The 25,105-nt window shown below is 49.5% G+C and overlaps 2 protein-coding genes and 1 long non-coding RNA gene across 6 annotated transcripts in view; 1 reads left to right on the plus strand and 2 right to left on the minus strand.

The window, feature by feature from the left end:
• The window catches only part of LOC142497584 (trans-1,2-dihydrobenzene-1,2-diol dehydrogenase-like), a 17,923-nt gene extending 8,387 nt beyond the window's left edge, over positions 1 to 9,536 (minus strand). For both annotated transcript variants that reach the window (XR_012802284.1, XM_075605589.1), the window contains exons 1-5: positions 9,365 to 9,536; positions 8,304 to 8,415; positions 4,211 to 4,374; positions 930 to 1,182; positions 131 to 255 (exon numbers count right to left, since the gene is read on the minus strand). Coding sequence is in view for 1 of the 2 variants with exons in the window: in XM_075605589.1 (XP_075461704.1) it covers positions 131 to 255; positions 930 to 1,182; positions 4,211 to 4,374; positions 8,304 to 8,415; positions 9,365 to 9,454 (744 nt within the window). In the remaining variant the exon portion in view is untranslated. The remainder of the gene's footprint in view (positions 1 to 130; positions 256 to 929; positions 1,183 to 4,210; positions 4,375 to 8,303; positions 8,416 to 9,364) is intronic.
• Positions 6,725 to 11,593, plus strand: LOC142497585 (uncharacterized). Its single transcript, XR_012802285.1, has 4 exons — positions 6,725 to 6,815; positions 9,160 to 9,251; positions 9,343 to 9,575; positions 11,105 to 11,593. It is a non-coding gene; the product is annotated as an uncharacterized LOC142497585 (long non-coding RNA).
• LOC142497583 (trans-1,2-dihydrobenzene-1,2-diol dehydrogenase-like) lies at positions 10,522 to 18,231 on the minus strand. Of its 3 annotated transcripts, none has more exons than XM_075605586.1 (7): positions 18,049 to 18,231; positions 15,127 to 15,238; positions 13,435 to 13,598; positions 12,745 to 12,997; positions 11,695 to 11,819; positions 10,801 to 10,951; positions 10,522 to 10,716 (listed from the first exon to the last, which is right to left on the minus strand). In XM_075605586.1, exons 1-7 carry the CDS (start codon positions 18,136 to 18,138, stop codon positions 10,607 to 10,609), a joined length of 1,005 nt encoding a protein of 334 aa, XP_075461701.1. In that variant the 5' UTR covers positions 18,139 to 18,231; the 3' UTR covers positions 10,522 to 10,606. The 3 variants fall into 3 exon arrangements, with proteins under 3 accessions (XP_075461701.1, XP_075461702.1, XP_075461703.1); XM_075605587.1 differs by lacking the exon at positions 18,049 to 18,231 and adding an exon at positions 17,132 to 17,386; XM_075605588.1 differs by lacking the exon at positions 15,127 to 15,238 and having other exon boundaries at positions 18,049 to 18,228.
• Between the last annotated feature and the right edge of the window lie 6,874 nt (positions 18,232 to 25,105).

Here is a 25,105-nt window from a genome sequence, read left to right on the forward strand (position 1 = left end):
TCATTTTTATTCCCGCTAAGTGCATAGAACTTGAATCCAGTGTATAGTGATGACCCAATCATTTTCCTTTGTAGAATTATACGTGTCCATTATGAATGTCTTACCTTTTGTTGCTCATAAATTTGCATACCTGTATCATTCCTTTGGAGCCACAAATGGCAGCTTGGTTGGGCATCGCAACCATGATGGTGCAGGTGAGGATGGCCTGGCGTTTCCCAGGGTACTGGAGGATAATTGTCAACGTTTCATCCACTCCTGTTAATAGGACATGCTTACTATTTTACGTATTTATAAAATGTTGTACCAGGAAGTAATACATTGAGTTACCTCTCGTTTTCAAATATGTCCTGGGCATAGTTATGATGACAAATACATAGTTACATTAAGTGAACGGTATACAATATATACAAGGCATTGTATGCACAGTAAGAGATAATATATATTATAGGCGCATGTAACCGTTACAGACCAGATTAAAATGTGATACAGCTTTAGTTTTGAAAGAGCTTAGACTTGTGGCGGCTGTGAGAGTCACCGGTAGATTGTTCCAGTTGTGGGGTGAGTGAGCGGAGGAGCAGGCCGATACTTTGTTGAACCTTGAACTAATGTTCCAATAACAATATACTTAAAAGCCATAATTGTTTTGTATTTATATTAATGCTTTCATTTTGAAACCAGAAATCATTTTTGCTTTCCAGAGAACCCCCTCACTGTCTGCAAATGTGTTGTTTACCCCAAATATAGATCAACCTATAATGTGTAGCGCAAAGCACTGTTAGTGCTTCATCAATATTCTCAGTATTGACCCCCTTGATTTTACAAGGGCCTTTAATTGCAAACAACATATTAAGGGCTGATCATCTTTAAAAGTTTGGTTGAGCAATTGTGGACTGATTGTCTGATTGCCACATGTTCATTGTTAAGCTTACCCGCCTCAGAAAGAAAACCTTTGGCTGTCACAGACTCCGGTCTCTCTCCATTAAATGCCATTAAAGCAAACTGGATACAGTAGCAGCCAATAATCAGGAGTACTCCTCCCCCGAGCTCCTTCTCCAGGACCCGTGGAATATGGTGCTGGTTTGAGCCAAGTTCCGCTCGCACTACCTTCACGTCCCCAATGGCCTTCTGCGATAGGAGAGTGCGGATTTGCGCATAAACAGGGAAGAAGCGGCTCCAAACGGCCTGTAGGCCAACAGCAAAACAAGGAGATTTATTAAGAATGCTCACAATGGAATCTTAGGCTGCGTCCATGGAAGGACAGGCAGTGCTGAGCCCCGGCATCCTCAATGAGGATGTCGAGAGGGGGCTCACGCGAGCGTCCGCAGGCGTGCTGAGGTGTTGGATTTTTCAGCCGACAGCCAAAGCTGTTTTTCAGCGCGCTGTCGGCTGAAAACCTCCAATCACAGCAAAGCAGCGTCAACGTCACGGTGCCGTGAGGTCGGTGCGTCGTGGGCTATTGGCCCAGCGACATCACTGCCCCGCCTCCCGATCGCGCACGCTGGCTCGCCTGCTTGTCCATGAAATCGCTCAGGCTTCAGCAGGCGAGCCTCAGCGTCAGCGCGGCTCAGCACTGCTCTCCCCTCTATGGACGCAGCCTTAGGGGATAAGGTCAAGATATAACTATAAATGATGAGGGAATATAATGCTGTTACAGGATAATTAATCTACATGTAAGCTTTCAATTTAAAACTGGTACCTATTGAAATTATATTTAGGTATTAATGATATTCTCTCTGCCCAAATAGTTTTTATATATATATATTATAATCAGGGCTCTGATGAAGTCTGATACTTCCCAGTTTAGGGCGATAATCACAATATCAACTCCTGTGCTATTTCTATATGCTCCACTGAAAATAGCAGTAATGCTGAAACAATAAAGACTAGACAATGACGTACACTTTTTGAAGTGAAACTTCCTTAGTGGCGCCTCATTCGTGATGGGGCAAAAAAGAATTGTGGAGACAGAAATGAAACGGATGTGACGTCAGTGCTGGCAGTTGAGGCCGGGCTGTGTTCTGGCTCAGCCCGACCCCAACACTGACATCACACCCGCTCCACAAATCAGATGCGGCGGCGGCGATAGCCGCCGGCGCCGCTCCTAATCACCCCCCACACAGCCCCACACCCCCCACACACCATGACACCATGGCCTAACGGCCGCTGACATGCTGCGCAGCCTCTCTCCTCCCTACCTCCGCTTTCCTGCGTCCCGCTGACTCAGCGCCGCCGGGGTCGAGGAGAGGAGCCCAGGGATCATGGAGGGTATCCGCCGCCGCAGCTCATAACGAGCTCTGCTCCCCCCACCCGCTGACATGCGGCGGCGGCAGCCCTCAAAATTTAATTGCGCCACTCCTGCTGACCTCCCTCGGCCGAGGCATGGAACGGGGGGGGGGGGGGTAGAGTGAGCTACGTTCCCCACAGCACCAAGCCAGCTCCCGCTGACGATGACACGCTGCCCCCCTTCCCCGCCGACACTGCCTCTGCCCACGCAGCACTTCCGGAGGGGGGGGGGCTTTATTAGGTATCTGCCCGGTGCCCGGTGCGGCCGCGTCTCGCCGGGGGGTGGGGGGGGGGCGAGGAGAGACTCAGGCAGAGCCGCCGCGGGTCCGCAGCTCTGCCTGTCTGTGAGGGGAGTAGGAGTCTCAGGCAGAGCCGCCGCGGGTCCGCAGCTCTGCCTGTCTGTGAGGGGGGGGGGGGGAGGAGAGTCTCAGGCAGAGCCGCCGCGGGTCCGCAGCTCTGCCTGTCTGTGAGGGGGGGGGGGGGAGGGAGGAGAGTCTCAGGCAGAGCCGCCGCGGGTCCGCAGCTCTGCCTGTCTGTGAGGGGGGGGGGGGGGGAGGGAGGAGAGTCTCAGGCAGAGCCGCCGCGAGTCCGCAGCTCTGCCTGTCTGTGAGGGGGGGGGAGGAGTCAGGAGAGAGGGGGCAGGACACAGAAAGAGAGACACACATACATATATACACACACACAGACACACACACTGACTGACACACATACACACACACACACACTGACTGACACACATACACACACACTGACTGACACACATGCACACACACTGACACATACACACACACTGACTGACACACATGCACACACACTGACACATACACACACACTGACTGACATACACACACACTGACTGACATACACACACTGACTGTGAATAGGTTAGGGGGATGTGTGAGGTGCAGGGGGGCTGCGCATACGTCACACGGTCACACGCACGCACACGGTCACACACACACGCACATGGTCACGCACACACACACAGTCACACGCACACACACACAGTCACACGCACAGTCAGTCGCGCGCACAGTCAGTCGCGTGCACACGCACTGTCACGTGCACTGTCACGCGTACACGCACTGTCACGCGCACAGTCACACACAGTCACACAGTAACACGCACAGTCAGTCGCACAGTCACACGCACAGTCGCACAGTCACACAGTCACACGCACACACACAGTCACACGCACACACACACAGTCACGCACACACACACAGTCACGCACACACGAGGAATTCACGCTTAGTGCAAATACAAGGGATGTGTACGCATGTTCTAAGTCAAATTTATTTGCGTTTTGTCAATGAAATTGTATTTTGATTTTTAATTAAAACATCACCAATACAAATACAATTTCTGTGACAAAAGTCAAAGAAGTTTCACTTACTATGCGCGTGCACAGCACACACAGCTTTTTTTTTCAATAAAAGACTGTTCATGGTCCCAAAGCTCAACAAAGAATCCGGCCGCTCCTCCTTCTCTTACCGTGCACCCCAAAACTGGAACAACCTACCGGAGACTCTCACATCCACCACCAGTTTAAGTTCTTTCAAATCTAAGGCTGTCTCACATTTTAATCTGGTCTGTAACTGTTACATACGCCCATAATATATATTATCTTTAACTGTGCACGCAATGTCTTGTATATAATGTATACCCTGTTCATTTATTTAACTGTACTTGTAACCATGTACTATTTGTTTTACTCTGTGCCCAGGACATACTTGAAAACGAGAGGTAACTCTCAATGTATTACTTCCTGGTAAAATATTTTATAAATAAATTTTCAGTGGAGCATATAGAAAAAGCACAGGAGTTGATTTTGTGATTCTCGCCCTAAACTGAGAAGTATCAGACTGAGCCCTGTTCTCCACTAACTATAAGGAATAAAGTGTAAAACTTCAAGAAGGGAACGTGCCTCCATCAAAAATACATTATATTTTCTGGCTGCTGAGGTGAGCTCCCCGACCTCTGTGGTGTTCATGGCCAGCGGCTTTTCACACAACACATTCTTCTTATTCTGCAGGAACATCAGCACCACGTCCCGATGCAATGTGTGCAGGACGCCAACATAGATAATATCTGCAAGGCAGGAACACATACTCCGTATCAGCCATAGGAAGAACAGTGATATCTGACGTATTGGTAAATTCCCTCTGTGTCCCAAATGGCAGCAGCAACTAATGGCTTAACTCCTTATAGGGATAGGACAAAAAGTAACAGTTTTGGGGTTGTATCATTCCTCTTCCTGAAGATAGTTTTTTTCTTGTCTTTTTGGGATGGATGGGGAGGAGGGTTTATTTGGGCTGCCAGAGTGTTGTCTGTGGGGTTGGTCGGGCGCTGCCCCCATCCCTTCACCCAGGACCGCCGACAGGGGGGGGGGAGAGTCGAGGCAAGTGTACCGGGGCCCGTGGCTGTGGGGGGCCCGTCGGCTGTGGGGGGCCCGGCTGCCGGTCCTCTCGTCGCTGCTGGGCCCGGATCTCCCCTAGCTTCGGGCCTCCCTCACTGTCCCACGCTGAGCTTCTGACGCTGGCGCGTGCCCGGCCTCCCTCGTGCCAGTGCACGCCAGAAGCTGAGCCCAGCATGCTTCCGGCACGCACCAGCATCAGAAGCTTGGCGTGAGACAGTGAATGAGGGAGTTCCAAAGCTCGGGGAGAGCCAGAGGCCCGAGACCATCCCAAAAGTAAGTCTGTGTAGCCCCCTTTCCCCCTTTGTCTAGGGTGAACACGTGTGATGCTATTACCTGAGTGGCACACAGGAGGCCTGATCCTCTGCCACTGAGAGCCTGGGGTGTGTGTAATGAATATACTAACAGCGCCTCCACCTGGGAAGGATCCTCACGCAGTGGGATAGCCCCTCCCAAGACAATAAAGTCAGTAATTGCACACAAGGCTATATGTAACAGTATTTACTGAACAGTAACTTATAACAACAACTATGCAACATAACATAACACCACATCACAGTATAATGAGCACCCCACCCAGTACCACTAGTGAGTGTCCCAAATGTACTTTGGGTGCTAGGCACCAATGTTGAGGTACCTGCCGAGTACTACAGTACTCTGTGCGGCCGAATTAGAAATGAGGAACCGTCTGATCCAGCGATGTGGCCCTCAGTGATGGTGTCCGTTTCTGCGTTGGGTGGACTCCGGTAGGAGGATCTCACCTTTAAGAGTCTTTGTTAACACCGCGGTGGTCTGGTCCCTGACCACAGACCGTGATCACCAGATGGCGTCTTCCTTGTGTCCCTGACACTATAGTAAAATGGGTAAGCGTCCCTATCTAAGGGGCCTTCCCTGAAGCAGTCACCCGCTTCACGTGATTGGGACCTATCTGGGACATAAGGGGAGTTTCTAGCCTAGTCTGAGTGCCACTGACACTCAGACTCTCCCTTCCCCGTGTCTGCCCTGGCTCCAACTAACAGTCCCCTTAACTGTCCTAATCTCTCAGACCTATTGGTTGCCTGGCAACATGTGGACTGCAGCCCCTGAGGCTGTTGGAACTTGCAGCTCCCTTGCTGCTATACTCCTATGGAAAGGTAAGGGGACCAGGGGGACCCAGGCTTTATCTGTAATTTATATGTATTTGAGGGTTGTTTTTTTAAAATATGTGTATTCTTGGTACAGCATACTTCACAGCACACTCTTCTCTCTTTGGTCCCTGGACTCAACCCCCAGGGCTTGAGGCTCCAAAGGTCTATCCCAAACTCCCACACTCCATGGTAGAGTATGGGGAAGCTGCTCCCACTCCTCTGAAGGAGGGGTAGAACTTATCCCACTCCTCTGAAGGAGGGTATCAACAACGTAAATTTGGCTGCAGCACCCTTTTTGTCACCAGGGGACGGGCCCCAGGTCTCAGCCCCGTATGGGCAGTATCCAGGCCTTAAGCCACCCCACCCTGCACTCAAGGGAGCTGCTGACTGCAGCAGGGCGTAGATTTAACCCTAACGCTGCCTGTGCTGGTACCAGGACTCACATGTTAGGCAGAGAGTTAGTAGCCCAGGGGGTTACCTGGCTACATGTATTTGGGGGTGGGGGGCTTATATGTATTCGGGTTTTTTAAAAAGATGTATTTGTGGGGTGGAGCTTTTTTATATATGTATGTGGGGGTGGGGATGTTTTTATGTGTGTTTGGAGGGTTTATATGTATTTGGGGGTGGGTTTATATGTATTTTGGGTGGTGGTTTAAAAAAAATATATATATGTATTTGTGTGGTGTTTTTTTAATAGGTATTTGGGGGTGCGGGGTTATATGTATTTGGAGGGTGTTTTTTAAAATATGTATTTGGGGGATGGGGGTGTTTTTTATATGTATTTAGGGGTGGGTGTTTTTTTTTATATGTATGTGGGGGTGCTTTTTTATATGTATTTTTGGGCCCGGGCTGGTCATAACTCTATTCCTGTTTTGTGGATACATCTGGATACAAGGAGCCCTTCGGCTTCCTTTTTTCCTGAGCAAAGGAGAAGATTTGCCCGAAGTCCCCAAACGCAACGAGACGCTCGTTCGGCAAGGGGAAAATAAGTATGTATAGTCCTAGCCATTGTGCTTAAAGTATGCCCTCTGCATTGTGCTATTCCGCAGTAACGATACCCTCCTGCTTATCTGAAGAGGATCTTACGGCATTCTGAGGGCCACTGGTATGGAATCAGGCCGCTCTGCTGCCGCATATGATTCCAAAACGCATGATAAGCCTTATATGATCGATGTGATCTGTCAGATCTTCTATGGAGAGTCCTCATGCTACTAGATGTAAGCAGGATGTGTATGATTCCTGTTTGACAATATGGGTACCTCTGAAGCAAGTACTGTAAGTGTTTTGTTTCAGTCCTTGGTTGTGGCCGGATTGTTGCATGAGAATCTTGATCAGGCTAATTGGGAATTATCTATAAGTCATTATTGGGCCTCCTCCAAGTGCACAAGGACAGGGGTGCGCAAACTCCCTCGGGGAGGGGGGTTATTTTCTGGGTGGTGGCATGGCGGGATTTTCATGGTGGGGGCACGGCGTTTACGAGTACCCACGCTCTTCCCCACAACATTTAAATTAAATGCCGGGGTAGGCATGAAGCCCCTGTAACTCCCTCTTACTTGGTCTCAGCTGGCTCTTCAGCGACGCATAACCATGACAACGCAGGTTCAAATGGCAACGCGACGTCACATGACATCATATGACGCCGCAGCCTGAGAACTGGTAAGGGGGGAGGAAGGGGCGCAAACAGGAAAGCTTTTTTGGCAAGGAGCTGGAACGCTCAGCCACATTTTCTACAAGTTTCTGTAACGCCCGGACACCTTTTTGACAAGGACAGCAAGCGCTCCGCCACCTTTTTTTGCACAGATGCCTGAACGCTCTGCTACTCTCTTTCAGCAGGTGCTTGAACCCTCACAGAGCCTGTTCACTCTACTGGTATTGACATTCATATTGGATTTATGTTTCTTGATTGGTGATCTTTTGTCTCCCACCCTGAGAAGGGGATTGCTGGGGTATATCCCCATTTGTTTGTACTGGTATGGGAGGGACGTGGGAGAAAATTGGCATTATGCTTAATGATTTTCGATAATTCCATTTCTCTAAGTCCCTACATTCCGGTAGAAGGTTCCCTCCCACGAGAAAAGTTTTTGTTGTTTGTCCGTTATTGTGCCGTCTCCTCTTTTTTCTGTTGCTGAGCTTGGTGGATAACTGCGGAGGAGACCGGAGAGTTATGTAGGGGCTGATGGAGTCCCCTCAACAAGACGGGGCTTAATACCCATTTGTTTGTACTGGCATGGAAGAACTAGGAGAAATAGCATTATCGTAAATCAGTCATCGTAATTCCCCTTATTCCAGTTAGGATATTGATGACGGCAGTACATTGTGTTTGTGTGTGATCTTTCTAATGTATGTACAGTATCCACAAGAAAGAATATAGCCTAAGTACAGTGCTGGTTCCCTACACTCTATTGCAACTCAATCCTCAATTTTGAAGCAACACAGATTTTTTTTTTGGCTCCCCCAAAGTCAAAGCTGCTTCTCACCAATGTTGGGGTCCTTGGCAAGCTCCTCATACGAACCATACGCTTTTGGTATGTTATGGCTTTGGGCAAAGTCTTTAGCACGCTTCAGCTCTCTGGCTGCCACTGCCACTGCCTGTGGAGATGGCACAATTGTTAACGTTGGCAGAATTATATGAGCCACCTACACTACGGAAACAGCAAGAGAAACATGCCAGCGTGCATGGACCCTTCAGTGACGGAGACGCTGCACGTGTGAAGGGGTTAATACACCTGTAAAAGTGAAAGGTTGAAGCCATCACATTTTGCTGGGTTCCAATTGTAGCGATAATAGATATTACAACATGGCATCAAGTCAGTAAATGAACTACAGATCTGTGCAGGTCCATTGTCCTTTAAACGTTGGAGTGAAAGATTCTGACTCCTACAGCATCTCAAAGCTGAGTGACATCCATGTAATAGCCAGTGGTTAAAGTGTCATGGTACAGTACGAGGTGGTAAAGAGTACCACTACTTTTTAGCTTACAGTGCCAGATCACCGTTACTTTTTTATCGACAAATAATATCAATTTCTAATGAAAGAAAAAGTTATTTTAGGATGCCTCTCTCCCTTTGTGTTTCCGAAACATAAATACTTTATAATACATGTTTTCTAAAATATGGTCAGAATAGCCTTTCCTCGATGGTGCATAAATGTAGTTATTTTGTCAGACACCGTTCCACCACCTTTTCTAAACTCCTGATAATAGCAAGTGATGTGCTTTTGTAATGATCTTGCCCCAGTAATGAAACATCAGGTATGGAACTGCAATAAGGATATGTATAAGGAATATGTTTGTCTTTTTTTGATCTGTGGCAGTCAGGTTATCTTGCTTTTTAGTTCCAGGTGTGTGGTGTCAGAGCAATGTACAGTATGATACATTAGTCGGACCTAACAAAGGCAGTGCAGAGACTATGTAAGGAAATATCAAGGTAGGGTAAACTTGTACTCAGTGCTCCTCCCCTACAGAACACCCTACACTTTGTTCACAGCTGAAAGACCCTGTTTGAACTTGTCCTTCAGCTACTGTATCTGCTGCACCCACCTGATGATCCTGAGCTGGCAGAGTCTCCAGGGCCACCAGAAAGTCGTGGCTGATTTTCCCTGCGGAACAAATGCCCCATCTGGTTGCCATTGCAGGAGAAAGTAAAGGTTCCTGACTGACTAAAGAAGGAGGCAGAAAGCGTCTCTGTGTGTGAGACAGCCTTGTATAAGAATAAGAGGGGGAGTGTCTAGTTTGTGCAAGAGACAGGAAGGTGAAACACTGCTGACAAATCACTGGCTGTGTAGAGGTTGTTCCAAAAATGTTAACTTGCATTTTGTTTTTAAATATGGGCTTGGGAGGTATCAGTATGGGTCTGGGGGGGGGGGGGGGGGTTAAATATAGGCCTGGGGGGGGTTAAATATGTACCTGGGGGAGGGTTAAATATAGGCCTGGAGGGGGTTAAATATGGGCCTGGGGGCTACATATACACACATATATGCAGTGCTTGACAAATCACCCAAAAATTTACTCGCCGAACCAAAAAATCTACTCGCCACCTAGCCCCGCCCCACTTTTAAAAAATGGAATAAATTCCTAATAAGAATTGTGTGTGTGAGTGTCTGACTGGCTGGCTGGGTGACTGACTGATTAATATACAGTACGTTACAAAGGAGTAAGGGTACATTATACTTGCCGGAAAAAACTTACAGTGGAATGGGCTGCTAAAAGGTGTCTGATAGTTAGAGCGGCTCCATTGAAATATATGATCTGATACCTTGACCAGGTTTTCATACCAGCCTGATAGCTGGACTGTGGTATACAAAGACGTCTGTGTCATGGCAATTGTGGAGCAAAATGGAGGCATTTTTTTTTATCTTGCTACAATGTAGGTATTTTGCTCCAGTTTAGTCCCGTGTGCACTAGTTTGCCAGTTGAAGAGTGTCACTTGGAGAAATTAGTGAGGAGTTCTCCTATAATGGAATGAATAAATTTCTGGGTAATATGTATCAAGATCATGCAATTGGCTGTTAACGTCGGCTAAAACTGCCGGTTTTATTTGACACAAAGAGAAAGGAAAAATGTACCAGTCAGAGGTGTACATTTTGATCTCATACAGCACAGAGTAAAAATGACACAATTTGCCCCTGGTTTAAGAGCAATGCTCAAGTTTGCAACTCTTGGTGCAATGGGTCAAAGCAAACTTTTCTCTACAATAATCAATATTGACCTTGTTTTTTTATTCCAATTAAATTTTACTACATTGCAACAACATATTTTTAACCCATTCCATGGTCCAGTTAATCAGGCTGTGTCTTGAGAGTATTTGACACCAAGTTGCTTGCGAACTTCTTCCATGATGTTTGCCAACAGCTCGCTGTCTTTCAAGCTCATTATTGGACTTTCCTTCAACCCTAAAACACAAATAGATCTCAAAATTACAGCTGGAGATGTAGGAGACCTGTAAGATGTGATGAGATCACTTGAAGTTCCGTTACCTTTCAGCAGACACTGGCGCACGTGCTCTGCTTCATAACTCAGTCCTGTGCTGTTAGTAAAATTCATGGACTTTGTAGAAGGAGGCAAAGAGAATTTAGTTTCTTTCCCATTAAAAATGATTGAAGTTGGGCACCACATGTATGAAGGAACCTGGAGGGGAACAACATTAGATTAGAATAAGTAGTAATACAGGATGCAGTATCCTTGTAAAATGTCACTTGAGTTAATGTTATGCATCACATGACAAGTGATCAGTTGCAAGCTTTAATTCACTCTGCTTTAATTACAGTATTTTTCTTATAGCCAAACTTCCCTCTACTATACGAGGGTTACAGAATCAGACTGATTTCAACAGAGGTGTGTTGGGACCAAACACGGGAGTCTCAATTCTGCACCAGTGACCTCTCTGGGGAAAACCTATGGCATGCATTGCCCTGATGATCGCGGGAGGATTTGGAGCAGCAGGAGGGACTCTCACTAAAGTCACCTACTTGAAAACGAGAGGTGACGCTCAATGTATTACTTGCTGGTAAAACATTTTATAAATAAATATGAGTCTATAGCTCTATCCTTCTAAGAGGCTCAATTCTTCATTGGAAAGATAAAACCAGAGGTGATCGTCCAGAAACGAAGGCCACAGAGCTGAAGTTTTGTGTTTAGCCTACATGTTTTTCAGCGTAAAACTGCTGCCTCTTATGCCGTCATGTACATAACTATACACAAACTGTCGTCGTTTTTATTCCGCCTCCAGATAAGTACATATACTGTAACCTTAACATAAATCTTAAGTCACAACGCATATTGATGATCCTACATTTTTGCCTTTGTACAATTTTATAATTGTCGATGTTGAATGCCTTACCCTTGTTTTAACATACTTGGCATTTGCATACCTGAATCATTCCTTTGGAGCCACAAATGGCAGCTTGGTTGGGCATTGCAACCATGATGGTGCAGGTGAGGATGGCCTGGCGTTTCCCAGGGTACTGGAGAATAATTGTCACAGTTTCATCCACTCCTGTGAATAGGACGTAACGGTTCAATGACAATATGCTCCAAAGCCGAAGGAAGCCAGGGATAGATTTTGCATTTTAACAATGTTGATGTTCACATTTTGAAACCAGAAATATTTTTAGCTATCTGTAAATGTTATGCGTTCATGTATATTTCAAATAATACATATACACACACATACATACACATTTATACACACACACACACACATTCCGCTTGCCTCAGCGCCTAAAAATGTATTCCTGGTATCTATGTTGCGGCGCAGCACTGTCTGACCTGTAGTCACCGTTGTGACCAGCAACACAGCACAACCTATCCTGCTTTGCTAGGACGAGGATACGCTGTTATACTGCCGGACACTGCGGTGACTGACAGGTCAAACAGCGCTGCAACGTTTTGTCTGGCAAGGTGGGGAAATGAGTGCACAGCAGGGGGGGAGCAAGTAGTGAGGCGGGGGAGGAGAGTGAAGGGCGGTGGATTCTCCGTGACAATGCCCACCTCTGCTCTCATTGTTTTACAGTGCAGCTAACTTGTGGTGCGGGGGGGGGGGTAGGAGTTTGTGTGTCTGTCAGTGTGACTGTGGGTCACTGTGAGTGTGTCACAGTGTGAATGTGTCAGTGTGTGTGACACATTCTGACACACACACACTCTGACACACAGAGTTGGCGCTAAAGGTGGTGGGGGGGAGGGGGAGGAGTGCCGTGTCCCCCCTCTCCCACACACTCTGGCTCCTAAGATTGTTAGTGTGTCTTCAATATACTAGCACTCTGCTTTTTAAAGGTCCTTCAGAGCATTGCAAACTACATGTCACAGGCCCTTTCATCTGGTTGGCTGAGCAAGTTCATGGAGTTTGTCTCATGTTACCAGTTTGGACTGAATTGGACTGATTGCCACATGTTCATTGTTCTCCTCTCCATAGGCAAGCTTACCAGTCTCATAAAGAAAACCTTTGGCTGTGACAGACTCCGGTCTCTCTCCATTAAATACCATTAACGCAAACTGGATACAGTAGCAACCAATGTCCAGAAGTGCTCCTCCCCCGAGCTCCTTCTGCACGGACCGCGGAACATCATACTGGTTGGAACCAAATTCCGCTCGCACTACCTTCACGTCCCCAATGGCCTTCTGGGATAAGAGAGTGCGGATTTTCTCATAAACAGGGAAGAAGCGGCTCCAAACAGCCTGTAAGCCAACAGAAAAACAAGGAGATTTATGGATTATGAATGTTCACAATGGACCAAGTTATAGCCTGAGTACATTATACTTTAAGGATAAAAATCAAGAATGATTGGGTGAATATAATTCCAATACTGTATCATTTATCTTGTTACATGCAAGCTTTTAAACTGTCACCTATAGAAAGGAGATGTAGGCATGAAAAATATTTTCTCTGTCCAAGTGGTTCCTTGTTTTCTTTGGACAACAACTCAGTGTGTCACTTCGTCATCTCTGTATTTTTTTCAACATTACTGGTATCTTGTGTGGATCATATAGAAATAGCACAGGAGTTGATTTCTTGCACCACTTAATTCTCGACCTAAACTGAGAAGTATCAGACTGAGCCCTGTTCTCCACTAAGTATAAGGAATAAAATGTAAAACTTCAAGAAGGGAACGTGCCTCCATCAAAAAGACATTATTTTTTCTGGCTGCTGAGGTGAGCTCCCCGACCTCTGTGGAGTTCATGGCCAGCGGCTTTTCACACAACACATTCTTCTTATTCTGCAGGAACATCAGCACCGCATCCCGATGCAATGTGTGCAGGACGCCAACATAGATAATATCTGCAAAGCAGGAACACATACTCCGTATCAGCCGTAGGAAGAACAGTGCCAAGTTATTTTCCAAGATGCCACATCGAGGGAGCAAAATAGGCACATTTTCGAAAATGGTTAAAATAATTGCATAATTAACCCTTTAACTGTAAGATATATATACACCACAAATTCTTATCTCACTGCCACAAAGTGGAGGGAAGGTGGCAACGGGTGTTCAGGAAGATGTAGAGTGGCACTTGTGCTGGTAGGTTTATCCATACTATGAAAATAATGGGAAAGGTACTTGAAAACATGCAAATAAGGCCGGCATGGCAAGTAACGCCTCAACCCCCCAAATATGGAACACAACAAAAAGCAATCATAAAAATCGGTAGCCCGCACTCATATAGCGAATAACTACACAAGAGCCAAGATGGAATAAAGCAAAAAAAAAAAAAAAGGTATATTAGCTCATGGTGTATACATAAACACAAAGTGAGATAAAGATAATAAGACACCGACAATACAATAACCTTTGGAATCTCACACTTTGAGACAAAGCTGACTGAAATAAATCAGAAGATGCACTGTATGTGTACTCCACAGTACTGAATGTAGAACAACATTTAAAGCTGGTATACAGGAGCAGAACACGTAAGGAAGCAAAAAAAAAAGGGGGACACACTGATATTAAGGAATAAAATCACCACAAAAGCGGGGAAAAGGGTGAAGGTAAAAAGCGGAAACAAAAATATTATAAAAAAAGGGACAAAGGGAGCAACATTTCTGCTTTTTACTGTTGCTGGTTTGTGAAGCGGGTAACACTTTGAGGCTTTTCTAATAAGGGAAGGACTTCAGGTTGTGTAGAACCTGGAGTTGAGCACCGCTGATATGCGCTCTAATGCATCTACAAGAAATAATATAACCTAATTACAGTGCTGGTTTCCTACACTGATCTTCGTGGCTCTTTCGCAACTCAATCCTCAATATTGAAGCATGTCCTGGAACAGGGTTGTGTTATTTCTCTGTCTTCAGGCTGCCAGCACTCCTCAGCCTAGCTGTTGCAACAATGTTGCGACCCCTTGTGGGTTTCTTGGCTTCAGCCAGTTGCCTTGGCGACCCCCCTGCCTTTTTACCAGGTTGGACTGCTCCCCCTGCCCTTGCCAGGTGGTATTGTGCCAGTTAATTTCCCATCAGCCCAGACCAGCATGCTGTCCTTTAGTACCAGCAGCCATCTTGAGCAGTCATCTCTCCTATCCTTGTAAAGTTACTGGTTTTTACCTATCCCTATATCTTGCATTTAGCCCACTTCCCTCATAGCTCCCCCTCCCCTTCATTGCTCTCATATCCCAGTGTTCTCTCAGTACTTTCCCCCATTTTTATTTGTATGTTGTTGCCCCAAATAAGCACTTCAGCAAGTAAGAAGGTTCCCTTGCTTGATCTATGGGATTGAGTTAACCTGCCTGTCCCTACGCATCTCGCAAGGTTTGCTTGGTCCAGAACAAAGCAACACAGATTTTTTTTTTGCTCCCCCAAAGTCAAAGCTGATTCTCACCAATGTTGGGGTCCTTGGCAAGCTCCTCATACGAACCATACGCTTTTGGTATGTTATGGCTTTGGGCAAAGTCTTTAGCACGCTTCAGCTCTCTGGCTGCCAGTGCCACTGCCTGTGGAGATGGCACAATTGTTAACGTTGGCAGAATTATATGATCAACCTACACTACGGAAACAGCAAGAGAAACATGCCAGCGTGCATGGACCCTTCAGTGACGGAGACGCTGCACGTGTGAAGGGGTTAATACACCTGTAAAAGTGAAAGGTTGAAGCCATCACATTTTGCTGGGTTCTAATTGTAGCGATAATAGATATTACAACATGGCATCAAGTCAGTAAATGAACTACAGATCTGTGCAGGTCCATTGTCCTTTGAACGTTGGAATGAAAGATTCTGACTCCTACACAGGGTTGCCACCTCTCCCTGTTTAACCTGGAGTCTCCGGGTTTCGGGCACTTATCTCCGGGCTACGGGTTTTAGCCCGTCAATCTCTGGGTGACGGCGGGGTGCGGTGTGGTGCAGCAGAATCTCCGGCATTCTCTGTTTTTCTCCTCCAATTCCCCCTCCAACTGCAGTGAACATGGCTGCGCGGTGTGAAATGGCGCTGCGTTTCCATGACAACGGGACACTACATGACGTCATGCCGCTGCGTGGCATCACGTTGCCACGTGTCAATCTCCGCCGCCCAACCGCCACCCAGAGGTTGACAGGCTAAACCCGTAGCCTGGAGGTAGGTGCCCGAAACCCGGAGTCTCAGGGTCAAACCCGGAGAGGTGGCAACGCTGTGTAGGAGTCAGAATCTTTCATTCCAACGTTTAAAGGACAGCATCACAAAGCTGAGTGACATCCAGCCAGTGGTTAAAGTGTCATGGTACGAGGTGGTAAAGAGTACCACTACTTTTTAGCTTACAGTCCCAGATCACCATTACTTTTTTATTGACAAATACCGTAATATCACTTTCTATTTAAAGCTGCCATCCCCTCTAGAAGTCTACGTAAGTTTAACTTAACAACGCCCACCGATCATGTTCTGCGTTTTTTATTTTGAAATGATATTTTTAGTGTTAAAAATAGTGATTTAGACTGCCTAGGGCTCTGGGGAGAGCTTCCTTATTAATCTCCTGAACATTTAATATTTAAAGCAGGTATATCTCCTGAACGGAACACCAGATTTTAAACATAAAAGTTCCACTGGAAAGGTTAAGAAGAGACCTCTTACCGTTAAAACATAAAAACTCTCTAGGGGCCCTATGGTATACAGAGTACGTCATGCAATAAATTCTCTTTTTCTATGGGGAGATCACTTTCACATCTCCACTGTGCGATGGGAATGGACGTGGAGTATTGTCCACGTCCATTCCCCTCCAGGGGGGCCTGCTCACAATAACGTGACCGCTACACCAAGTGATCACGTGGTTCTATTGCTGCAACCGTGGTTATCCGGCACTCAAATGGTTAAAGGAGCAATCCAAACCGTTCTTGTTTTCATCTTCATTTTATTAATACAGGATTGAAGCAGGGGGTCCCCGGAGCGGAGCCCCCGTTAATTTCAGCTCAGGGGGCCCCCTGATTCCCGAGTTACTTACCTCTGAGGGGGGTGCCGGTATCGATCTGCAGTTGTAAGCTCCCACGTGGGCGGATAAGAAGCAGACCCCGATGACGTCACGGCTTCTTATTGGCCCGCAGGGCCCGGGGGCTTTGAAAATGGCCATATAGTAAACCCTAGAGTGGCTACCAACACCCACTACAGAGGTAAGTACCTTCGGGAAGGAGGGGGTCCTCGGAGCTCAAATTAATGGGATTCAGCTCCGGAGACCCCCCTGCTTCAATCCTGTATAAAAATAAATAAAAATACCGGCTTGGATTGCCTCTTTAAAGCAAATTGGATTGTTTTGGGATACCCCTCGCCCTTTCTGCTTTCTACACATACATATTGTATACTGTACCTCTTTTCTGAAATATGGTCAGAATAGCCTCGATAGTAAATAAACGTACAGTTACATACCGTCAGACAGAAGCACGGCTTTCCCCTCCCAATCATTTGACCACAGGTAAGGGTGATAGCTCAGGATTTGATTGCATTTGTAATGAATTATCCAGCATATGTGTATGTAGAGTACTGGAATAAAGTGCCATAGGATATGTGCCAGGGTTGCGGTGTCAGAGCTATGTACAGTAGGGTGCATTAGTTGGCAGTGCAGCGACTGTAGAGCTGGCCTAGCCCCTATGGGTGGCAACAGCAATTGACCGGGGGGTGCGCCCCCCCCCCCCCATCTGGTCTGGTGGTCGCGAGCGTGATCAGGGAGTCAGTTGGGGCGGTTGGGTTTCAAATTAGAGCCAAGGAACAAGCAACTGTCACTTGTTCCGTGGCATTGGAGCAAAAGAAATTTGTTTTCAGTGTTAACATTTCTTTTGCAGATAAGTAAGAGAATATTTGAAACAAGGAAGAAAAGATTATGATGGAGGGGTCAGTGGACCAATTGCTTTGTCACGGCGGCAGTTGGGGGGGGGGGGGTAGGTGCTCGTCCCGCCAGAAGTGGCTCGGGGCTGCTAACCGGGGGGTTAGAAGCGAGAGGGTAGGTCACCGGGACGTACTTCCGGGTGCCCCCTTTGCGTTGCCCAGCTCTGAGCATTGTGGCGCGGACAGGTGGTACGCTATCCCCATTTGTGTTTAATAAATAAGCCGCTGCCTTTTACCTCCATAAATGTGTCCTCTCGTTATTTGTATGTTTTATGTAGAGGGGTAATAGGAGAGGGGGGGGGGGGGGGGAAGCTCGCGCCTCCTTGGTCATATAACAGAATATCAAGGTAACGTAAACTTGTACTCAGTGCTCCTCCCCTACAGAACACCCTACACTTCGTTCACAGCTGAAAGGCCCTGTTTGAAATTTGTCCTTCAGCTACTGTATCTGCTGCACCCACCTGATGATCCTGAGCTGGCAGAGTCTCCAGGGCCACCAGGAAGTCGTGGCTGATTTTCCCTGCGGAACAAATGCCCCATCTGGTTGCCATTGCAGGAGAAAGTAAAGGTTCCTGACTGACAGAGAGAGTGTCTCTGTGTGTGTGTGTGTGTGTCCTACAGCCTTTGCTTTATATGACAGTAAGAGGGGGGAGGGTCCAGAGAGACTGAAAGGTGAAATACTGCTGACAAGCCAAGTCTCACAAATAATCACCTCTGTTCTGTTGCAGTTACTATTACCCTAAGCTGCCACTAGAGGAGTCTTTAATAACACAAGCCCTGTAATGCAGCTATGTGCAAACTGGGGGGGCGCACCCCCGAGATTTTTTTTGGGGGGGGGCGGGCGGTTGCAGAGGTCCCGCGCTCTTCCTTAAGGCCTTTAATTTAAATGCCGGGGGGATCGTGCGAGGCCTCTGCAACCTCTACTTAACGAGGTTCAGTCGGCGTCAGGACACGTGACTATGGCAATGCAGCGTCAAAAGACGCCGCGGGGTCTTGTGATGTCATGGTTGCCATGGTAACGTGACGTCAAAGGATGCCGCGGGTCACGTGACACCACACGAACCGAACGACGCGGCACGGGGTAAGGGGGAGGGGGACGCAACAACGGAGGAGAGCAGGCAGGGGGGGCGCAGCAAAAAAAGTTTGCGCACCCCTGCTGTAATGTACTGTAAATTAAGTAAAAGGGCATCTGTAGCCAGGGGCGGATTTACCTTTTTGTGGGGCGGCTCTCCGAAGTGTAGCTGGCGTCATGATGTCACAGTGGCATGTGATGCCATGTTGTCATGACAGTGCAGGACGGGGGCCGCTTAAAAAGCTGCAGTTCAGTCTTTTTTTTTTTTTTTTTTTTTTTTTACATTTATTTTTTTACTTCAATAGTTTCATGTGTGCAATCTCTAATTACCTAAAGAACTGTATAGCTGCAGCTCAATTCGTTCTCCGTGTATTGATAGGTCGAAATTTGGTGACATTAAAAGCTGGCATTTGTTTATAATCTGCTTGACTGGCAGTGGAAGCTCATGAATATTCATGAGCAATCCTGCACAGACAAGTGCTAGAGGGAGGGCAAGGCTGACAAAGGGGTGTGCCAGGGCTTGTGACAGGACATGAAGGGGCAGTGCCTTAGCACAGCGGTGCGCAAACTGGGGGGCGCAAGATTGTTTAGGGGGGGGCGCAGGAAGCAGCGGCGATTTTGCCAGGAGCAGAGGGAAAAAAGCCGTCTGGAACTGCAATTTTTCTTTTGGCCATTAGGTGGCGCTGTGCTGCGCTGTGCTACAGTACACAGCAGCATCTCGTTGCTTCCTGCATCAGCGACATGGGGAGAGGGGGTGAGTGAGACTGGCACATGGGGGGAGTGAGACTGGGACATGGGGTGAGTGAGACTGGGACATGGGGGAGTGAGACTGGCACATGGGGGGAGTGAGACTGGGACATGGGGGAGTGAGACTGGGACATGGGGGAGTGAGACTGGGACATGGGGGAGTGAGACTGGGACATGGGGGGGAGTGAGACTGGGACATGGGGGAGTGAGACTGGGACATGGGGGAGTGAGACTGGGACATGGGGGAGTGAGACTGGGACATGGTGGGGAGTGAGACTGGGACATCGGGGGGTGGGAGAGTGAGACTGGGACATGGGGGAGTGAGTGTGAGACTGGGACATGGGGGAGTGAGTGTGAGACTGAGGCATGGGGAGGGTGTGAGTGACATGAGGGGGGGTGAGAGTGTGAGATGGGGAGGGGGGTGAGAGTGAGTGTGACATGGGGAGGGGGGGGTGAAAGAGCTACATGGGGATGGGGATGAGAGAGACATTGGTGGGAGGGAGGGAGACACTGGCAGGAGGGAGAGAGACACACAATGGCTGGAGGGAGAGTGTGAGAGAGACACCGGGTGGAGGGAGAAACAATAGCTGGTTGGAGAGTGCAAGAGAGACACTGGGGGGAGGGAGAGGCAATGGCTGGAAGGAGAGTGAGAGACAATGGAGGGAGGGAGACACTAGGGGGAGGGAGAAAGAGAGAGAGACACACAGGGGGAGGGAAAGAGAGTGGGGGGAGACACTGAGGGGAGGGATAGAGAGGGACTGGAGGGGGAGTGAGAAATACAGGGAGTTGGAGAGACTGGAAGAGGAGTGTGAGACTGGAAGAGGGGAGAGAGTGAGAGACAATGGGGGGAGGGAGAAAGAGACACACACTGGGGGGAGGGAAAGAGAGTGGGGGGGGAGGGGGAGACACTGAGGGGAGGAATAGAGAGGGACTGGAGGGGGAGTGAGAAATACAGGGAGAGACTGGAAGAGGTTAGAGAGGTCCTGAGGTGTTCTAATGTGGCGGGAAGAGAGAGATTAATAATACAGCAGAAATGGGAACGCTATTAGACAAATATTATAATATTTATTTTTAAGTTATGTAATTTGTGCTATAAATACTTTTTTTGTAGACGCGTGGCGGGGGGCGTTACAAAGCTGGTTTGCCCTCAATGGCTGAACCAGCTCACGTGCGCTGACATCATGTGATTTTGATTACATCAGGCAGGGGGGGGCCCGAGAAATTTCATGGATGAAAAGGGGGGCTCGGCATAAAAAGTTTGCTCACCCCTGCCTTAGCAAATGGCTGTTAAAATAGAATACAAGAAAATTGGTCTTTCAAAGTTGTTTTTTTAAAAACAGAAAATGCTAAAAGTATTTTTTCTTACTACAGAACTGATTTATTAAAAAAACAAACATGCAGGATATTGACTGAACTGCAGCTTTAACACACACACAGACACACACAAATTACCACCCCAAAAAATTGCTGCTATAGCTAGGGTGACCAGATTTTGAAAATGAAAAACCGGGACACAATTTTTTTTTTTTTACATTAACAGTTTATATATTGTATTACACTTATACTTTACTACCATTAGTCCTAGTTACGTGTGTGTGGTGTGGGTGTGTGGTGTGTGTGTGTGTCTCGGATGGCCTCACTAATCGAACAAAAAAAAAGCCAGATGTGAATGACTTCTGCACCCCTAAACCATTGTCAGGACGCCCCCTCTTCACAATTTCTAAAGCAGCAATCCCGGATGGGATCTTACCTGATCCGCAGTCCCTCAAGGTACTATACTGGAGGGGAGGTGTTCCCTACCTGTCTTCCGATGTCTCCCGTGTGAAACTTGAGTCAGATCTGGAAGAAAGCAGGGCGGGTTACTTCAGTGTAGGTATACGGCAGTTAAGATGAGACAGAAAGTGGGAGAGGGAGAGAGAGGGTGGGAGAGAGAGGGAGGGTGGGAGAGAGAGGGAGGGAGGGAGAGACGGGGAGAGAGAGAGGGAGAGACGGGGAGAGAGAGAGGGAGGGAGAGACGGGGAGAGAGACAGGGGGGGAGAGAGAGACAGGGAGAGAGACGGGGAGAGAGAGACAGGGGGAGAGAGAGAGAGGGAGAGACGGGGAGAGGGAGAGACGGGGAGAGAGGGAGAGATGGAGAGGGAGAGAGACAGGGGGAGAGAGGGAGACACGGGGAGAGAGGGAGACACGGGGAGAGAGGGAGAGACAGGGGGGGGAGAGAGAGAGGGAGACACAGGAGGAGAGAGGGAGAGACAGGGGGAGAGAGGGAGAGATGGAGAGAGAGAGAGACAGGGGGAGAGAGAGAGGGAGACACGGGGAGAGAGGGAGAGACAGAGGGAGAGAGATGGAGGGGGAGAGAGGGAGAGAGACAGGGGGAGAGAGAGAGAGACGGGGGAGAGACAGAGGGAGAGAGATGGACGGGGAGAGAGACGGGGAGAGAGACAGGGGGAGAGAGAGAGGGAGAGACGGGGAGAGAGAGAGGGAGAGACGGGGAGAGAGAGAGGGAGAGACAGGGGGAGAGAGAGAGAGACGGGGAGAGAGACGGGGAGAGAGAGAGAGGGAGAGAGAGGGAGAGAGGGAGAGACAGAGGGAGAGAGATGGAGGGGGAGAGACGGGGAGAGACAGGGGGAGAGAGAGGGAGAGAGACAGGGGGAGAGACGGAGAGTCTGGAGACAGGGAGGGAGAGACAGGGGGAGAGAGAGAGGGAGAGACGGGGAGAGAGAGAGAGACAGGGAGAGAGAGAGACGGAGAGAGAGACAGGGAGGGAGAGAGAGAGAGACGGGGAGGGAGAGAGAGAGAGAGACGGAGGGAGAGAGAGAGACAGGGAGGGAGAGAGAGAGAGACAGGGAGGGAGAGAGAGAGAGAGAGACAGGGAGGGAGAGAGAGAGAGACATGGAGGGAGAGAGAGAGAGACAGGGAGGGAGAGAGAGACAGGGAGGGAGAGAGAGAGACGGAGGGGGAGAGAGAGAGACAGGGAGGGAGAGAGAGAGAGACAGGGAGGGAGAGAGAGAGACAGGGGGAGAGAGAGAGACAGGGGGAGAGAGAGACAGGGGGAGAGAGAGACAGGGGGAGAGAGGGAGACCGGGGGAGAGGGGGAGACCGGGGAGAGGGGGAGAGAGAGAGGGAAAGACAGGGGGAGAGAGAGAGGGAGAGACAGGGGGAGAGAGAGAGGGAGAGACAGGGGGAGAGAGAGAGGGAGAGACGGGGGGAGAGAGAGAGGGAGAGACGGGGGGAAAGAGAGAGGGAGAGACGGGGGGAGAGAGAGAGGGAGAGACGGGGGAGAGAGAGAGGGAGAGACGGGGGGAGAGAGAGGGAGAGACGGGGGGAGAGAGAGAGGGAGAGACGGGGGAGAGAGAGAGGGAGAGACGGGGGAGAGGGAGAGGGAGAGACGGGGGGAGAGAGAGAGGGAGAGACAGGGAGAGGGAGAGACAGGGGGAGAGAGAGAGGGAGAGACGGGGGGAGAGAGAGAGGGAGAGACGGGGGGAAAGAGAGAGGGAGAGACGGGGGGAGAGAGAGAGGGAGAGACGGGGGAGAGAGAGAGGGAGAGACGGGGGGAGAGAGAGGGAAAGACGGGGGGAGAGAGAGAGGGAGAGACGGGGGAGAGAGAGAGGGAGAGACGGGGGAGAGGGAGAGGGAGAGACGGGGGGAGAGAGAGAGGGAGAGACAGGGAGAGGGAGAGACAGGGGGAGAGAGAGAGGGAGAGACGGGGAGAGAGAGAGGGAGAGACAGGGGGAGAGAGAGAGGGAGAGACAGGGGGAGAGAGAGAGGGAGAGACGGGGAGAGAGAGAGAGAGACAGGGAGAGAGAGAGAGACAGGGGGAGAGAGAAAGAGACAGGGGGAGAGAGAGAGAGATGGGGAGAGACGGGGAGAGAGAGGGAGAGACGGGGAGAGAGAGAGAGACAGGGGGAGAGAGAGAGGGAGACACAGGGGGAGAGAGGGAGAGACACAGGGAGAGAGATGGAGGGTGAGAGACGGGGAGAGACAGGGGGAGAGAGACGGGGAGAGACAGGGGGAGAGAGAGAGGGAGAGACGGGGAGAGAGAGAGACAGGGGGAGAGAGAGAGAGGGAGAGACAGGGGGAGCGAGAGAGAGGGAGAGACAGGGGGAGAGAGAGAGAGGGAGAGACAGGGGGAGAGAGAGGGACGGGGGGAGAGAGAGATGGAGAGACGGGGGGAGAGAGAGAGGGAGAGACGGGGGGAGAGAGAGGGAGAGACGGGGGGAGGGAGAGACGGGGGGAGGGAGAGACGGGGGAGAGAGAGAGGGAGAGACGGGGGGAGAGAGGGAGAGACGGGGGAGAGAGGGAGAGACGGGGGGAGAGAGGGAGAGACAGGGGAGAGAGAGAGGAGAGACGGGGGGAGAGAGAGAGGGAGAAACGGGGGAAAGAGAGAGGGAGAGACGGGGGAGAGAGAGGGAGAGACGGGGGAGAGAGAAAGGGAGAGACGGGGGGAGAGAGAGAGGGAGAGACGGGGGAGAGAGAGAGGGAGAGACGGGGGGAGAGAGACAGGGAGGGAGGGAGAGGGAGGGAGGGAGGGAGAGGGAGGGAGAGACAGGGAGGGAGGGAGGGACAGGGAGGGACAGGGAGGGACAGGGAGGGAGGGAGGGAGGGACAGGGAGGGAGGGAGGGAGAGACAGGGAGGGAGGGAGAGACAGGGAGGGAGGGAGAGGGAGAGACAGGGAGGGAGGGAGGGAGAGGGAGAGACAGGGAGGGAGGGAGAGACAGGGAGGGAGGGAGGGAGAGACAGGGAGGGAGAGGGAGAGACAGGGAGGGAGGGGGAGAGAAAGGGAGAGACAGGGAGGGGGAGAGAAAGGGAGGAGAGAGACAGGGAGGGTGAGGGAGACACACACCCACTGATACACACATACACACACACACTGACACACCCACCCAGCCCACTGATACACACACCCCCCCACCCACTGATAGCCACAACCACTGATACCCACACCCACCCACTCATACTCACACCCACCCACTGACACCCACTGATACACACACACCCCCACCCACTGATACCCACACCCACCGATACACACTGATACACACACACCCACTGATACACACACACCCACTGATACACACACACCCACTGATACACACACACCCACTGATACACACACACCCATTGATACAAACCCACCCACTGATACACACCCACCCACTGATACACACCCACCCACTGATACACACACACCCCCACCCACTGATACCCACACCCACCGATACACACTGATACACACACACCCACTGATACACACACACCCACTGATACACACACACCCACTGATACACACACACCCATTGATACAAACCCACCCACTGATACACACCCACCCACTGATACACACCCACCCACTGATACACACACACCCACTGATACACACACACCCACTGATACACACACACCCACTGATACACACACACACACACCCACCCACTGATACACACACACACACACCCACTGATATACACACCCACGATACACACACCCACGATACACACACACACCCACTGATACACACACCCACTGATACACACACACACACACACTGATACACACACACACCCACTGATACACACACACCCACAGATACACACACACACCAACTGATATACACACACCCACTGATACACACCCACCCACTGATACACACACACTGATACACACACACCACTGATACACACACACACACACCCACTGATAC

This window comes from Ascaphus truei, chromosome 6 (genome assembly GCF_040206685.1).
Source record: "Ascaphus truei isolate aAscTru1 chromosome 6, aAscTru1.hap1, whole genome shotgun sequence".
Taxonomy (NCBI): domain Eukaryota; kingdom Metazoa; phylum Chordata; class Amphibia; order Anura; family Ascaphidae; genus Ascaphus; species Ascaphus truei.

Bases quoted from the DNA above. Each gene is read 5' to 3' on its own strand.
- LOC142497583 (XM_075605586.1), bottom strand. From the start codon at position 18,138: ATGGCAACCAGATGGGGCATTTGTTCCGCAGGGAAAATCAGCCACGAC. The intron at 15,239-18,048 runs GTGGGTGCAGCA...CCATCTCCACAG, and splicing joins TGCCAGCTCAGGATCATCAG to GCAGTGGCACTGGCAGCCAG. The intron at 11,820-12,744 runs GTAAGCTTGCCT...TCCTATTCACAG, and splicing joins AGGTTTTCTTTATGAGACTG to GAGTGGATGAAACTGTGACA.